This window comes from Hesperophylax consimilis, chromosome 9 (assembly GCF_061612785.1).
Source record: "Hesperophylax consimilis isolate HC1 chromosome 9, BYU_Hcon_1.0, whole genome shotgun sequence".
Taxonomy (NCBI): Eukaryota; Metazoa; Arthropoda; class Insecta; order Trichoptera; family Limnephilidae; genus Hesperophylax; species Hesperophylax consimilis.
Window position 1 is genome coordinate 39,133,568 of NC_142844.1, and position 18,320 is coordinate 39,151,887.

The window sequence follows — 18,320 nt, forward strand, 5'->3', positions numbered from 1 at the left end:
TGATGACTGGTAAAATGGTCAGCGAGAGCAAGCTATACGTGTGCAAGAATAAAATAACAGATAACCCAACCTATCGGTGTACAAAGCTTGACGCTCGAGTCTAGACACCCGGCAGACTACTGAATTACACTTACGAACACTGATGATTTATTAAAAGTACTAGTAAAAATAAAGGCAGATTATAATAGTTGTCGGATAACTGAGTGGCGGTTACTGAGAATGTCTTAAAATTATTGATTTTTAACCTTTCCGGGAGTAAGTTAAGTAAATTAATGCTGGCCGTGCTCTGGGGAGTGAGTTTTTTTTACATAAATAATTTTTTTATTAAATATATGCTTTATGATAGATAGTATGAATGACCCAAAAATTGTAAAAATAATCGTACTTGCCATTGTCAGCTTTTATCACAAAAAATCTGGTACTGTTTTTCAGGAGTCACAAACCATCGGCACATGAACAAAATATATACAACACAATTATTTGTAAATAATCAATTAGTAATGTTTTTTTGTATGGAAATCCATGAAACACGGATGTACACAGAGAGCAACGTCACACTCATAACTCATATATTTTCTATCTTTCCTTTGTGGATTCCTTATGGATGTATGTTTGCGCACAAAAAACGACTTTTTGCTTTGCTGCCTTTGCATTCTGTTATTGGAACTGGCTCTGGAAAGTGCCTTCCTGTCAGCCTGGTGGGATTGTCATTGCCTCGCCTACCCCCTGATGATGATGCCCGTGGAGTGTGATATTTTTCCACCATCTGGGTAACAAGTTTCTCTTTGAATTCTTCAAATGTCGTCTCTCTGGATTTCATGGAACGATACATGAAAAACGCATTTTTGAGATCTCTAGCAGTCTGAAAAATATTTTCTTGTACCATTTTATTGTCTTGGGGCTAACAGCTCCTAATCCTAGAATTCTGTCTACATTGTCAACACTTCCCATGTTCATGGTATAGTCCAAAACAGCTTCAGGTTTGTGTTTTTTAGCTCCTGTGGTGTAGTCAATTTGTTTTGTTTCGATCATATTATTAGCGTGAATATTTGTCAACATTACAATATCCCGTTTATCTCGTCATTAAATTTTCCGAATTATACGCTATGACATCTCCTTTTCTTATTTTCCTATCCAATTTAGGCATTTGCTTCCGATTGGTTCTTTCTGTCCCACAAGCATTAGTTTTGTTTTCAAAAAGACAATCAAACAAAGCGGGTGAAGTATACCAATTATCTATGTGGAGTCGATGCCCACAGCCAAGATAATCTTTAAGTAAAGTCATTACTACAGATCCCGATATTCCATTGTTGGGGTGGCTTTCAATGTCTGTTTCACCAGCGGTATAAATGATTAAATCCAAAACAGCCTGTTTTTCGTTACACCAAACAATAATTTTGATGCTAAATCTGTGCCTTTTTGAAGGTATATAAATTTTAAAAGAGAGCCTTCCTTTCCACAATAATAAACTTTCATCAATACACAAATTTTTGTAGGGATAAAAGGTTTCCTTCATTATTTTTCTTAACGGGTCTAAAATGCTCCTAATCTTGAAAAGTCATTATTGGAGCATTGACTTGCAAAATGGAGATTCCTCAAGAGAAGTAAAAAACAATCCTGGGAAAATAATTTTTTGAAAAACGGTGTCTCTATTTTGGGATTATTGGTCCAATATTTTTTGATACAATTTTTTCCAACTAGACTCATAAGAATTATGGTAGATAGAAAAACGTACATTTCTTCCTTCGTAGTGTCTACACATTTTTTAATTTTTGACGATGCGATACATTATGGGATGCGGATTTTGCGTAAACGTTTGTTTCGGAAACAATGGTGTGTATAATGTCTTTTGTAAAAAACAGTTGGAAATGTTGCAGTTCAAGATAATCATCCTCCAAATTAACGTGTGTTTTTATTCCGGACTGGAAATCATCGAAGTTGTGCAGTGTTGGGGTGAAGTTTGTATCATCCCATATCCTGGCTTCCTCCCGTCTCCGTTTAGCACTAGGTTGAGATTCTACTACAACCGTTTCCTCATCATCAGTAGAAGAATCATCAGAGAATATTGATAGTCAATGGTTTCACTGTCCATCAAAATATCGGCGATTTCATCATCTCCTAAATCCATTTGGTGGAGGTTTTTGATGTTTTAATAGTACACTTTCAATCACAAAAATCACCAAAAATGTTGTAATTTCCGGCTAACAAACACAAAACACAAATAATAATGATAAAAAACGTTTAATCACAATGCTCAAGATGTCACAAAACCACGAAAAAGTTATTTTAATACGGTTTTACATACGGTTGGATCACAAGAAAAGTTAAATGTTTCAAAACTATGGAATTACAGGTTGACATAATGCCTTGTACTTTTTTTATTATTCTTTATTTTGGCTTTCACCCATTAGGGGTGATCTTGGCCATACACAATTAATATTTTTTTTTATTAACAAATACAACAAATGACAGAATATAATTGATTACACATCATAAACATAAAAATTACATTAAAACATTGTACTGGACACCTATGCCAGTGACATCGACTTTAAAATGCCGGTTTCCTCTTGGGGGTAACTTAGGGAAGGATTTGCAATTGAAACACAACTTCGCGAATGTCATCAGACAACTGACTGATTGGGCCAGTTGTTTGCATATTTATTTAGTTAAAATTCAGCAGTTTCTACACATGTTAATGTGCAGCAATTATTCTTATCTCTAAACAGGATGCATGAGAGCATTAAGGAACCAAGAAAAAATAACCAAAATTCAATTACTATGGTTAAATCCCATTTGACACATGATATGTGTCCAGTGATAAGCATCATAAAGGATTCGGCATCGTAAAATGTGCAATAACGGATAAATATTCATTTCCTTAATTATTTAGGTACATTCACCTACTGTCCAGTACAAACATCAAATTCAAACTCTAATGTACAGATATTCCAACAAATTATTAGAAAACTGCAAGAAAAACGTAAAAACACGTACGCGCCGAAATCAATGGTTGAATATTTCTGTTTATGTCCGAACTTGTTCCTGTGACGTCATGCAGAATAAGTAACGGCCGATATCTCTGTCGATAATTTTGTAAGATGTTTAAAAATGGTGTAAAGTTACAGGAATATGCCCATAGATGGCAATACGATGCATATTTACAGAATCGAGGCGCGAAATTTAACTATGCGACTCCTGTCATCCATAGCCGGCCATACTCCTTTGGGGAAAATGTACTCCTGGAAAGGTTAATTGACTGTATTTTATAAATAATATGTACTTGAACTTTAATAACTGATGTAGCTTGGTTATCAACTTGAAATAATATCAGATTTGTTATAATTTATTACCAAAAGATAATATTATAAAACAACCTTGAAGAACTTGGAGAAGTATTATGTCAATAGCACAACATGCCTTGTGTTTATTGTTTGTTTTAGTTAACTAAATATTGTATATTTCTGCTGATGTTTGCTTCAAAAGGGTTCCAAAACTTTTCAAAGTGAGTTACAATCTTCTTAACTTTTATGTACCTGACGGTAAAAATCATTTATCTCCCGAAGGTAAGGTTACTAGGGTTCGCCATATATCGGGGTGCGATCGTGTCTCTTAATATTCCTTTTGCCCTTTTCCCTAACACTTAGATATTAGATACTATTTTTTTTACACCTACCGTTTTAACCGGACATCGCCTATCTCCGCCCATCAGCCAATCATTAAGTAACGCATAGCGGTAAAAGAGATTAAGTGTAACTTAAGTACATATTATTGTAGCCTTTTCCAGTAAAATGTGTTTTACATACATATTCGTGGCTTGTTTGCGGCGAGGAATTTAAAAAGTAATGGCGTTTCGTAATGTAGTAATTTCATCGCAATTGGATAGATATTATTTAATATCTCAAAAAATAACGGGATATTTTATGTAATGCAGATCGATTACAGAATAGTTATATAATATAATATGATTTTATTTTTACAGTCCAAGTAGAATACCTAAATTATATACAAATTAAATATAAATCTTTTGTACAAAACTCTTAGTTTGGATGTTTATTACCCCCTCCGGTGCGGGAGGGTTAACTATTAATTAGAAATATCCTTTTCTGAAGTAGCACAAGCTCTCAGAACTCTGCTAGCAAAGTCATTTTCATCTCTCGCTGTACATGGACAGATATATCTTGTTTATAATATAATTTAACTGTAAAATAAATATGTGAATTTATTTAGTTTCATGTGATGTGTAAAAAACTGTCACTATAAAATGCATTTATGAACATAATGCATCACGTTCAATTAGCCAGTCAGCAAGAGTAATTCATAACTCCGCACAATAGTAAAGTTGAAGAACTGCCTGTTTATTTTGCAGAAAAATGTCTTGAAACATCAATCAAGTAAACCTAAGAAAAACATGTTTAGGTTATTATCTTAAAAAATTCTCAGAGGTTATGATTAAATAATTGAACAATTATCTTTTCAGTACATTCGTTCTATCACTTAGCTCCAAGTTGGTATTCCATTGAATTTGGGTTCAGCCTTGGTTTGTTTTGATTGTACCTACCAAGGAGGCTTTGTTGTTAGTTTTTTCATGTTCATAAATAATGGTGAATAGGATGTTAGAAAAACTAAATCCATTGTATTTTCTATTTCTTTTATAGATCTTCTGTGGTAACAATTTAAGCCATACAAAATAGTAATTATTTTCGAGTATTAAGAGGGCTGTCTTCCAATATAGTTTTTTGTAACAGAAACTTAATATTCGTAGATACAGTTTTAAAAACTTAATAGAAACAATAATACATTTGGATCGGGATCTTAAAATAGACCTTTTAACCAAATAAAATGTTACAATTTTTTTTTACTTAAACCCTCAGGCTTCTGGCATATCTCAAACTGACCGTTATATTTCTTAAAGATGCTGTCAGAAAGTTGAAAAATTTGTGCATATTTCTGTATCCGAAAACAAAAAACTCTTTTTGAAAGATGTTAAAACTCACCTCACGTTTTTTCGTCTAAGCACTAAACTAAAATTACTGATAATGAAGAAAAAACATATGTTGTTATAAAAGTGTATTTTACACATGATACTCACCTCACTTTTTTGTTGTTTCATATAAAAATAATTAATTAAAAAGTTTGATAAATTTTTCTCAAATTGCGAACCTAACTTTTGGTTTCATGGAAGTGTACATTTTAATTATCCTGTGGTTAACTTCTATATTTGAATATAAATCTTGGTGTTTAGTTCATGTTTCTAACTATGACGGAAAGGGTGAGACAAAAGCTAACAAATTGACTTTACTGGTAATATCTGTTTGTTCCCAAAACCGAACAAATTAGCACGAGGAGTTAAGTCTTTGGAGCACATGTCAAAATCAAACTGTTATAAAGAATTCAATTTTAAACAATATCAAGAAAACAGGAAGTTAAGCCTTTTTTCCTTGTGGAGTATCTCCTACATAATTTAACCCTTAGCACTTGAGTGCCGCCATAGCGGCGACACTCGAATGATACAGCAAACTATGCATATGACGGGAAGAAAATATAGTCTTTTTTCTCAATATTTTTAATATACTGTTTTTTTTTTACTTTTCAATGTAATTTAACCAGAATCATTACTACAATTAAATACCAAAACAAATAAAAGTTTTTTTATTTTTATATATTTAATTATTTCAATTGAAAAGATTTTTTTTCTTAAAAATGCTTAGAGTTGGAGATATGCACATATCAAAAAACTTTTGAGTGCAAAGGGTTAAAACACTTTGCCTTTGAAAGTTAGTTTCATGCATACTATTATTTTATAACCAAATTTAATTCCTAACATTTGCTGATTAGTTTGTTAGTATTTTATGTGCTTAACATTAAGCCGAGGCATGAAATATTTTCAATTAACTTTTATAAACTAACTCAATCAATTAATTTTCTAGAAAAATTATCATAACATTAAAACATAAATCGATTCAAATATTTGGCACACTAAAAATGAATGGCCGTTGCCTTTATAGTATTCATAATTTATACAACGGATCAGCCATTGGCTTTATGGAATTCATAACGTGTGTAACTGAGTGGGATTTGATTTACCTCATACTGGAAATGAATGTGTCAAGTTTGTTCTGAAGTTTATTGCTCTCTCTAATACAAATTGCCTGATTATGCAATGAACTTGAAACCGCCACATATTGCGACCTTCTTTGATTTCTTAGCAACTTTTCTACAATGTTGTAATCGTAATAAAACGGAATATTACGGCAGATTAACTCACTGCTCTGCCTGACAGGTTTTTGAAAGATACCTGTCAAGTGGAAGGTTCAGGGGTCAACTATCAATTTGAGTAAATATAATACCGGTTAGTTTATTTTTTATGTAGACGTTTTGCTGATATTGTTTTGTAATTTTAAATTACTTTTTTATTGTTAAATATTTATTGAATAATAATTATTAAATTATAAGCATTAGAAAATCTGTTTAAACGCCATCATTAATCAACACACAAGTTTTAAAATAATATTATCAATATGTACCTATTGCTTACAGTTTTTCTCAGGTGATTTTTAATAATTATGTAGTTTATGCAAATATTTCAGTTTGACTGAAGTTTTTGCTTTTGTACACAGGGCGTAACAGTACCACACCCTTGGAGTAAAAGATGTAGGTGTCCCATGATATTTTTTTTAATACACATCGCCACTGATCATTCTGCTAAACGTAGCGACATGTCACGAGATACGCGCTCTGTCTCGTCTGTTGCCGAGCTGCTGGAACTAGACAGAGTGCGTATCACTTAACCTGCTAGACTTTACCAGACTAACCAGTGGCGATTGGCTGATCAAATTCCGGTACATGCTGTTACACCCTGTATTTTGTTTTTTTTTTTACATAATATGAACGAACTCTACATAAGTAGGTGCTTTATACTTAATAAAAGCATCTAATGTTACTATTGTAAAGAAATTGATTTAACATAGAATAAAATACCTTACATCAATATCATTGTTAACCTAATTTTGAAAGTGAACTATTAGAACCGTCACTTTTTCTGATTGTTTCACTTTAAAATTTATTTAAAATCTTTATTAACAATTGTTTGTCATTTTGTTTCAGGATATTAACCTCACATGGAACACTACCAACCCAGACCTGACACCATGTTTTCAAAAGACTGTATTAGTATGGACTCCGTGTGCGTTCTTGTGGTTCTTCGCCCTCATAGAAGTGTCCTACATCCTCCATAGCAAGGACCGGAACGTTCCGTGGAACATTCTTAGCATAAGCAAATTGTTTGGAACGTGTTTACTGATAGTGTTGACATTTGTGGATTTGGGAGTCGCCATTCATAAATCATCAACGGAGGACGTGTTCGATGTGGAATATTACACGCCCGTCATCAAAATATTAACTTTTGTAAGTACCTTTTATTAATTTTTTTTTGTTTTTATGTATCTATCTATCAAACACAAGTCGCTATGGTCCAGCCTCTGAGAGATCCTTTGTAATCTCTCTTTCTGTTGCATGCATCGTTTTTGAGAAAGAAGGAGAGGTTACAACAAAGATTTTTTTTTGAGTTCATATTGTAATGCAAATTGATCTTCACATGGGCTAACTTCACCTAACCTACTTTATTATAATTAAATTTTATATTCATATACATATAATTGTTTTTAAATAATGCAATTCAGATTCAATTGGATAATGTGAGAAATGTGTGTATGAAAGTATGTTAGGTGGTCAGAGTGTAGAATGTACGGGTTTTTCTTATTGAAATGTATTTTAGATGTTACGGTCCATAGCGTTATTTTTATTTTGAAATTATAGAATTGGGTTACGGTTTTTAACTACTTAGGCTAATTTGTTTGGTTTTTTGAAAAACGGCTTATCCATAGTCAATTTTTTTGCTGACAGTTTATATGGTCTCCTAGAAATCTTTGTGTCTCCCTTATCATCATAGTTAGATATATTATCTAAACGGTGTTAGAAAGAGAAAACACCAAGTTTTACAATAAAGAAGTTACCCATAGAATAACTAAAATGTATGAATTCTATGAAACCAAAGGTTCCGAACTCAAATTGAGAAAAATTGATTAAACTTTATGAATTAAATTTTTTTTTTTTATAAACAACAAAAAAGTGAGGTGGCAGTAATGTTTATAATACATTTATCCAATAAAATATGTGTTTTTTTTCATTTTCAGTAATTTTAGTTCAGTATTTATTTCTAATAATAAAATTAGATAGCGTATTTCCTCACCTTTCAAAAGCAGTTTTTAGTTTTGGATACATTCAGAAATATACCATTTATTGTGATTTTATAGAGAAGTGGAAATACACGCAAATTCCCTGACTTTTTAACAGCATCTTTAAGAAATGTAACGGTCAATATGCCAGCGTCCCGAAGGGTTGTGTTATGAATTGAACAAGATTTCTTTTTTTTTTTTTAAAGAATGACAAAAATTCCCGGGTAACTTGACAATATTTCAAAATCTCCTACTACCACCACAGTAAGTGGAAAATATTGCTTGTGTTGTGATGGAGGACTTAGCCAGCCGAGGAATTGAACGTGCGACGCCTGGGTGGGACCCAAACGCGATGCCAACTCAGCCACTGACCGGTCATATTATTGGAACATTCGCTTCACAAATATATTTCAAAATAGTAAATTGTTTTTGTAGGACAAAAAACTGTTTGTTTATTATAGATTTTATTTAGACTGTTAAAATGTAGAAGGGGATATCTGTCAATATTTCGTTTTATGAATGATTTTTATTTATTCTAATGACTGTATGTCACATGTCTCTTTTATCACGAGGCAGACATGATGTAGTTACATATTAGTAATTAGATGAGGGAGTTTCCCCAGTTTTAAGGCTTTTTAAAAATGTTAATTTGATAACTCTAATTGAATACTCTGCTGTAACCTTCACTACCCACAGACATATTTTTTACAATGTATGAGTTTTTATATTAGTTAGTAAAACGCATTTCTGTATGATATTCAAAGCATTAATATCATAAAGCAAAACAATACTTCAATAGAAGTAAATATGTAGTATTTGTTGGATTATTAGAGAATATTACATTATTTTACTACTTAAATTATGGATAAATAATTTCATTAAATAGTAGTAATGGTAGTCTGCAAGATTTTAGTTTCTTGTTTATAAGCAGTGATTTGAATGGAATAATAATGTGTCGTTAACGGATTTGTGATTCACGTATTATCTGATTTACTTATCTGAAAATTTTGCATTATTTTTTGGAGAAATTTGTGTAATTTTTTGTGGAAATTTTAGGAAAAGCAGTGTTATATTATATTTATATTATAAACTTTTTGAAAAGCGCCATATTTAAAAAAAAAAAATTTTACTAATTTCAAAATTATGGATAGTTTTGACGTGAAGTCTGCTGCATTCTATTTTATGGCTATTCAAACTTGTCAAAAATAGAAACAAAGAAATATTTTTGTGTTCCAATTGTGCAGCGTAACAATTGGTTTCTTTGACAATATTTTCAAGAAGTAATGAGGTGAAAAATAAATTGAAATAGGCTGTTGGTTTTGCATCAAAAGAAGGAGCGCGTCTAGGTCGAGGAATTTCAATAACATTGTCATGTTTTTGTAAAAACTTATGTTGGAGGAATCATACCAAAAACTTTAAAAAAAAATTATAAAAAACTTTAAAGAAAAAAGTTTTTACAAACAATGGTCTCGTCGTCCATAGTGTCTCTATCATTTGGTACATCGTCCGCAATAGAACTTACATCCGACATGGTGAAAAATATCGATTCACTTTAGGTTTTATTTATTTTAACAGGATAAACAATAAATACAGTTATCAAGATACGCGCCAACAACTCAAATGCAACAAGCGCTCTACCGAGGACCAACAAATGCGTTTTAAAGCACGCAGCGCCGTAGCACCGCGTTGCAATTTTCGTAAGTAAGTCTTTCAGCGCGATAACGCTGGATAGCACTCTCGGTTAAGGATAATCTTTTCATTATTGCTTATTCATTATAACCACATTTTAGTAACGGTAAATTCTTTATTTTGGTCTTTTGAATTATTTATTTAATATTTGGCACCGAGTACTTACCGGTAACCCTGTATGGTTTTGTAGCCCGTAACAACATAAAAGATAAAAAGTATAACAGCCTATGTAAATGCATGCTACCGCTCTATGGTTAGTTTCACCATGCTTCCTAGCACAATTCACCTTTTAATTCCATGACTATTGTTTGCTAATTGAACAGGAAAGCTGATTACACTCGTATAATAATGTTATACAATAATGCCCAGCCGCGCGGATACTTCAACTTTATCATTTCAAAATCAGCACAGGAATTTAAATGCCCAATGGAATTCAATTGACTTACTGTTCACAGTAAATGCTTCAAGAGCTGTTTAAGATCTGCCAAATGAAAAAGTTGTATTACGTTTCTAGTGTCGTAAGTTGAAAAAAATAGCAAAACCTGTTTATGATTATGTATTGAATTATTGCAGATGCTCAATTTAAACTGTTGATGGTTTTGCTATGAGATTATTATTGAATAGTTCAATATTGTTGTATTATTTTTTGGTCTCTTATTCTTATCACATCTTTTTATGTCTTCAATTTTGTGAAAATTTTTCTGTTCATTTTAGTTTATACGGTACAGTACAAGTTGTACGGGACGGCACTGTAGTCGCCGGCCGCACAGACGATATAGCGGGAGTGGCCGGCTGGCCGCTTCGACGCCTTGGAAGGGAAGGTCGGGAAAAAGTAGGGAGAATGTTGAAAAAATGGAAAAAATGGGGAAAAATTATGAAAGGGAAAAATGGGGAAAATGTTGGGGAAAAATGGGAAAAAATATAGGGAAGGGAGAAATGGGGAAAATGTGGGAGAAAGGTATAAGGCAGGGGGGAGGAAGGTAGGGGGGAACCTGCGCCCTGACTAGGGACGCTTCGACTATTGTGACAGTTTCTTCTTGATGAACACCAGGGAGCCGGGAGAAAGAAGAAGGCCAGGTTGCAGTGAAGGTCCAGGGCAGAAGAGGCTTGAAGGCAGTCAGGGCAGTCCAGGAGAGGTGTTGATCGTTCGATGGTTGCTGGCTCTCTGCCGAATTGCACAAGTTGTCCGCCTTTTAAAGGACCAACGGGCCTAGCTCTCCCTTTGTTAGCGACAAATTCCGAGAATTATTTTTGGGTTCCCGGAATTTGTCACAGGAGAGAGCGCCGTTGTTGCGTAACTTGGAAGGGGACGATTTTGACTAGGTCCTGACTGTTCTTCAAACCACTTTGCCCGTGTCATTTTTATTCAATTATATTTTGTGAGTTTGCACATATTACAGAGAGAAAATATTTTTTACAAGGCAGCTTTGCACAATATTTAATTTGTGCAAATTTACATATTAAAGAGAGAAAACATATATTTAAAAGGGGAAGATTTGCACAATATTCAATTTTGTGCAAACGGCAAGTTTTGTAAAGGAAACTGCGTTTGCACAATTTCAAAATTTCATGCAAATCTTCCATGTTTTGTACAGATGATAGGTATTTAATTTATAAGAGGGTGTTGGGGGGTCAAGCCTTTGTTTTTTGTCTATAATGATGACTGCTTGACCCCGTGGTTTTATTTATTAATCAGCAGATAAGATTTATAGTTTTACACAAGTGCAGATAAGATAACAGATTTTTATAGAGAGAATTTTGTTGCCTAAATTAGAATATGCGCAGAGGTGAGTTTGTAAAGGAACTGCCTCTGCGTAAATTCAGATTTATTAAAATTAATTTAAGTCGGTGGAGGTACGTCCGGTACACAAGTAATGTGCCCACCAAACGATCATTGTCAATTGTCAACATTATCGTTAATACTTTGTCTAGGCGCAATGAATTACCTAGGCAAGTGTGAACAAATATCAAGCAATAGTTGCGCACTAATGAATATGTTCAAATATATTATTAATGATGTATAATAATTAGCTCCCAATGGCTGAGTGGTTAGAGTTGTCCCGGTAAGACAGAGATCTTGGATTCAATTCCCAGTTGAGACCGTTACCTTTTTATTTTTATGTGTCTTGTTCTGTTTCATGTTTCGTTTAGATTTATTGGGAATGTGTGTTTTGCATTGTTTGGACGGTCTGGGCGAAATATTGACATTAATAATTGATCATCTCGTGAGTACCTTAATACCACTGAGAATGGAGATAAGCACAAAGTTTGGAGGGAAATAAAAATACATATTATTGTTTCAAGGACGTGCCATGACGTATTTAATTGGTAAACTCCATTAACTGAACTGATTTTGGGAACAAATGGCTTTATTTTATGTAGGTTTTGGTACACACCTTAGTCAATTTATAGGTTTGCTGTTATATGTAAGAGTAAATTCAATCGGTTGATAATACGATTTTTCAAATTATATTCTGTCTGAAAAATTGTATTAATAGGTAAATTCACTGTTTTACAAACAAAAAATGTATTATTTCAAGGTGAAATAAGTCAATACATGTATAATTTATATAAACAATATGATGTTAGAATAAGCCGAGAACCAATATACAGTAGTTAATATCAATATGTGTTGCAAAGCGTGCATTAATCATTCAATTGACTCGCATGCAGCTGAAATCATATGCAATACGTAGTATGTTTTTCTTTTGATTTCTCCCGTTTTAAAATCAATAAAGAGTAACTTGAGAGTATGTAACTTTTTATTTATTTCTTACACAAACAAATATTCCGTTTTTCATGTATGAAATTTATGTAAAATTTGCTAAATTATTATTATTGTTAATAATAAATATTAGGTACATAATATTTAAAAATTGTTAATTTGTAAGCGTGTACAACTGCATGCAACAACACTTACGAAGATTAAGAAACTTTTTAAATAGTGAATGCTTGAATAGTTGACCGCTTTTATGAAGTGTGCACTTAATATTTGCAATCAATAACTTTGCATACCAATTCTCCAGAGAAGTGGATATTATTTTACAAAAAATAAAAAAACCATTCAGCCATAGACTAAATAAATACAAAGACAGGTTATAGTCATACTAATCGAACAAAAAATATGGCACGTTCTTGTTTTATCTTTCATAGACAAAACGAAACAACTAAGTAAAGGTTGGCAATTCAGAGAATATGTGTGTGCGGATGAAATAGCAATGCAACGGCGCGCGCATCTCTCGGTGTTCTCGGTGTATCAAGTAAGGAACGAAACGAATGATAAAAGGATAGCAGTTTAAAGAATCTGTGCATACAGATGAAATAGCTGTATTATCAACATCCCGCCCCCCGCAAGCCGACAACGAGTGGCGTAGTAGAATACGACGTACTGTCACTATGGTTGTTCTTCTTTCACTTATGTATTTTTGCGAAATCTACCGATTTCGGGTAGCCAAAAACTCTGAATATTTTTAATTTAAATTATAAGTGATTTGTGTGTATTTACGGATGGAAAAAAACTCAGGAATGATTTTTGCTCCTCTCAAAAGCACAGGATTTTCTTATTTCGAAAAAAAAAAAGAGCCCAGAACCAAGGTTTTTGTGGCAGCTGGTGACAGCTTGTCTGATGAACGAACTTATGAGCGATTCTAAACGCAGTAAATCACAAGTGTGTCCACTGGACCTAGTTCGATGCAACCATGTGCATTGTTTCAGTAACCTATCTTCTCTTTTAATTCATCTAAGCACTAAGTTACATATCTTCTCTTTTATTTCATCTAAGCATTAAGTAACCTATCTTCTCTTTCAATTGATCTAAGCATTAAGCAGTGTAATTAGGTTATATCTGAATAGTCTGTTTCTGCCTATTCGCCTCACAACATTTCCCAATATTGGGGCTGCCATAGTCCCACAAAAAAACACAGATGATGATTGTTTTATTCTTTGTTTCAGTGTTTATGTGCCGCATTTCTGTACTACAACAGGAAGTACGGTCTCAGAACATCGGGTCTACTGTTCCTGTTCTGGTTCCTGCTGACAGTATGCAGCATCCCCCGTTTCAGATCGGAGATAGTGAAGGAGATTGACAGAACAGAACCCGACGCTGATCTGTTCCCCTTAATCAGCTTTATGATCTTCTTCCCTGTTGTATTCATCATGCTGGTGCTGAATGCCTTCGCCGATGTGGCACCAAAGGAGTCTCCGTACCCCCCGCATGCCGTAAGTTATTTTATAGAGTATATAACCTCTTTTTTAATGTTAATAATAAAAAATGAGTTTCCCTGAGGGCCCGTTCCCATTTCCGTTTTCAAATCGGAGGCGGGTCTCGTTTTAAAAACGGATGGCCAATGGCCCTGTTCACACTTCCGTTTTTAAAACGGAAGTGGGAACAGGCCCTGAGGGAAAATAATTTTTCCCTCAGGGAAGCCTGTCCCACACGGCAGAGCACTTTTACGTTTTTACCTGAATATTACCATAAAAAGTTGGAATTTCGAAAAAAGTAATTTATTTTATCATCTCTCCAAGTTAGTGCACTTTAACACGGACACCCTGTATAAGTTTCAAATTTTAAAATTTGAAAATGTATTATATTGCCTTTCAAAAACTGTTTTATAGTTTTCAGATACATTTAGAATTACTCCATTTATTTGGATTTTCTTGCAATGCGGAAATCTCAGACCTTCTGACAGACTATACCAGAGGTCTGATGGGTTAACGGAAGCATTTTATAATATAATACTCGCAATGAGTTAACAAACTCATTTAGTATCTCCATTAATTCTTCTGACAGACTATGCCAGAGGTCTGAGGGGTTAACGGAAGCATTTTACAATACAATACTTATTAATATTGTTTTATTAGATAGGACTCTGATAAATTTTTGTTGCTGTTAACTTATTATTTTTGAAATGCTTATTTGATAAATTATAAATAATAATAACACCAAACTGAATAGTGCCAATTTTTCAAGATCACATACATATTATATATTTTTACACTACCTCTAAATTACTTTTCACATCAATTAAATGGGGGTGGGGGATAAACATTTAAATTGACTGGTGTGAGGCCGAAGTTAGTGGGAAGAGGAAGATAGGGGAGTACCCGGCTATTCAGATCTGGTCAACAAACACGGCTAAAGCCATTTCAAGCAATGTTTCGATTCTGAATTGTGGTCTTACATCAGGGCGATACTGAGAGTAAAGGTAATTTTTTTAATATAAAAATTTTGAATACTATATTAGTGATTTTTTTATTAATTATGCAAAAATGTGAAACAGAAAAATTATAAAAAAAAACGGTCACATCTGTGACATGAATCCAGGTCCTTTACCTTGCCGGGGCGCTGCTCTACCAACTGCGCTAATGCTCCTTGGGTCATATTTAACTGTATCATACTTCAAATAAGAACTGCCAACATTATTATACGGTCACATCTGGGACATGAATCCAGGTCCTTTACCTTGCCGGGGCGCTGCTCTACCAACTGCGCTAATGCTCCTTGGGTCATATTTAACTGTATCATACTTCAAATAAGAACTGCCAACATTATTATTTATTCACACAATGATTTCTATGAGATCTATATAAGCTGTTTCCAAAAGCCAACAAATTAATTAGCCCATGAAACACAGGAAAATGATTTCTCTCAGGGCCTGTGTCATCTTTGGGAATGTTGTGTGGAGGGTTTTTTAAGGAAAAAAGGAGAGGAAATTCTCGAAAGGCAAAAGGTATGAGGGTCGTAATGGAAAATCAAATGTATATATAAATTAGCCGCTTATCAATAATGACGAGTGATATTTATGTTGCCGATCACAACAGTGCAATGTTCATAGATCTTCTAGATTAGTAAATTATTATGATAAGATTTATTGATAGAAACATCGTCACTATAAGAAGCACTGCATAAATGTGTATTTTTTAATTTTATATTTATTGATAGAAACATCGTCACCATAAGAAGCATTGCATAAATGTGTTTTTTTTAACTTTATTAATTTCCTTCATTGAAGTAATTTATACGATTATGCTTATTTAAGACCACCAAACCAGACGTTTGTCTAAATTATGGTAGTTTGTTAATATAAATTAAAATGTCTTATTCCAGAAATCATGTCCGGAGCGAGGAAGCAGTTTCCTGTCCCGTTTGCTGTTTGCCTGGTTCGACCCCCTGGCCTGGGTCGGCTACAAAAGACCTCTGGTGGTGGACGATCTCTGGGAGATGAACCCTGATGACACGGCTCAAGAGATTGTCCCACTATTTGACAAATACTGGAATAAAACTCTTAAAAAACATCAAGGGTGGGTATTATTAATTATGGCCATACACCGTGTAACATTCAGAATACGGCGAAATCACATGCTCCTTACGACCACGGAGATAGGTTGAAATATGTACACACTTAACACCGGCTGTCTATTTTGATTTATCTAAAGAAAAACATCATCAAAATGCGTATTTTACTTTACTTTGTGAAGTTCAGGCGCAAATATTAAAATGTTATGTCATAATATAAAGAACTTATTTTGCCGCACGATACAATAAAACCATATCCGAAAAGAAGTTTTCTAGTGATAAAAGTGATATGTGATTAAGTGATCGACCGGTCTGTGGCTTGAATTGAGTTGACATCGCGTTTGGGTCCCACCCAGGATTAGTGTATTCAATTCCTCGGCTGGCCAAGTCCTCCATCACAACACAAGCAACATACGCTTACTGTGGTGGTAGTAGAAGATTTTCAAATATTTTCAAGTTATTCGTAACCCGGGAATGTTTGTCTTTAGTTAACCGCTCCATGGTTTTAAACGAGTCACGCTCGCGCGCTAAATGCATTCCAATTTCTGCTATTCCGAATAACGCTCGCCGGTTTCGACTTGCAGCATTCTATTTTTAGCTAACACGAGTAACGCTCGTGAACGTTAGCATTTTACTCAGTTTGAATTCGCCTGCAGTTGAGATTGGTTGTGTTTTGGAGCTGCTTATTTCGTTCTTATTTATATTGTAATTGAAAAATGTATAAACTTTCAATAAAACATTTAAAACACCTGATTTAAAAAAAAAACTTTTTATTAAAAAACCCTAGCATTAAGTGGTTAAAATATATATTAATATATATTGCTAATGATCATGTTTAAAAAAAAACACATGATTTTGCACTACTTTGCAGTACATCCATCGTGCATTAAATATTCAATATCGATTAGCTAGATTACCATAAATTTAAAAGAATAATATCTGAAGTTTATCAAAATTTATTTTCTTGATGCATTAACAGTTTTATAGCCTATATGGGACTTCACGCCTGTGATTATTACACTACTGCGCTGTGCTGTGATGCTTGATATAATCTATTATACTACACATTAGAACTACTTTATACAACTAAAATCTGAATCTAGAATTGGTATTTATTGAATTTTACATAGTATGTATTGTTACTTTTAATACATATAAGTTAAATCTTATCTTCTTTCCATTTGTTTTTTGTTATTATATTTATTGTTGAGCCAAAAGGGGACGAGAAGGAATGAATGATGAAGAACTATGGAATGGCAAGAAGAAGAAAGATGAGAATGTGCCAATATTAAATAAATTCAAATATTGGCTTATTAGGTTGCCATGTATACCGGTGGATTGAACTCCGCCCTCCTTCCCATCCTCGGAGCATGTGTTCCAAGTCCTTACAAATCAGTGTCCCCAGCCTCACTGGTGCTCCTGGCTGAGGCGGTACAATCGTATTGTATCGTATCTTCACTAGTATTATAATAGGTGTTGATAGTAGCAACTTTACAGAACAAGAGATTAATTCCATTGTCCAATCGAAGTATGTATTGGTTTTTGTATTATATTTTTTTAAGACTATAACTACATACCTCATTGAAATCAAAGTAATTTGTTTATTACAAAGTGAAATAAATTGCCACATAATTTATATTATGTTCTATTAATGAATACAAATTCATAAAAAAAGACTTGGCAGAGCCCGGGACCTCTTCCAGCGTGAAATAAAAACAATTAAAAAATGTATATAAATTAATTTTTATTTTGCAGGGCATAACTTTTCATCTCAGGATATTGATGACTTATTTACCGATTTGTTAAAAGATTATCTTCGCATTAAGTGTTAATAATTTATTATTTCTCTTGCAGTGCTCATCCTTCTACAGCAAAGGCATCATTCAGGAAAGCGTCCGGAAGTGTGGATTTTGGAAGCACTAAGCCAAAAAAGAATGCCTCAATTTTACCAGCTTTGTGCAAGGCTTTTGGCCCCACTTTCATTTTTGGCTCGTTTCTTAAATTGACTCAAGATATTATGACCTTCATTTCTCCCCAGATTTTAAGGTAAGAAACAGATATTTTGGTTTGTGCAATATGCATGTAAACCAGTTTGTTTA

The 18,320-nt window shown here is 33.6% G+C and overlaps 1 protein-coding gene across 5 annotated transcripts in view; it reads left to right on the forward strand.

The window, feature by feature from the left end:
- Nucleotides 1-18,320, forward strand: part of MRP (Multidrug-Resistance like Protein 1) — an 82,603-nt gene that overhangs the window by 19,473 nt on the left and 44,810 nt on the right. For all 5 annotated transcript variants that reach the window (XM_089635953.1, XM_089635956.1, XM_089635952.1 and 2 more), the window contains exons 2-5: nt 7,108-7,407; nt 13,878-14,144; nt 16,033-16,226; nt 18,076-18,267. In XM_089635953.1, coding sequence (XP_089492079.1) covers nt 7,108-7,407; nt 13,878-14,144; nt 16,033-16,226; nt 18,076-18,267 — 953 coding nt within the window. The remainder of the gene's footprint in view (nt 1-7,107; nt 7,408-13,877; nt 14,145-16,032; nt 16,227-18,075; nt 18,268-18,320) is intronic.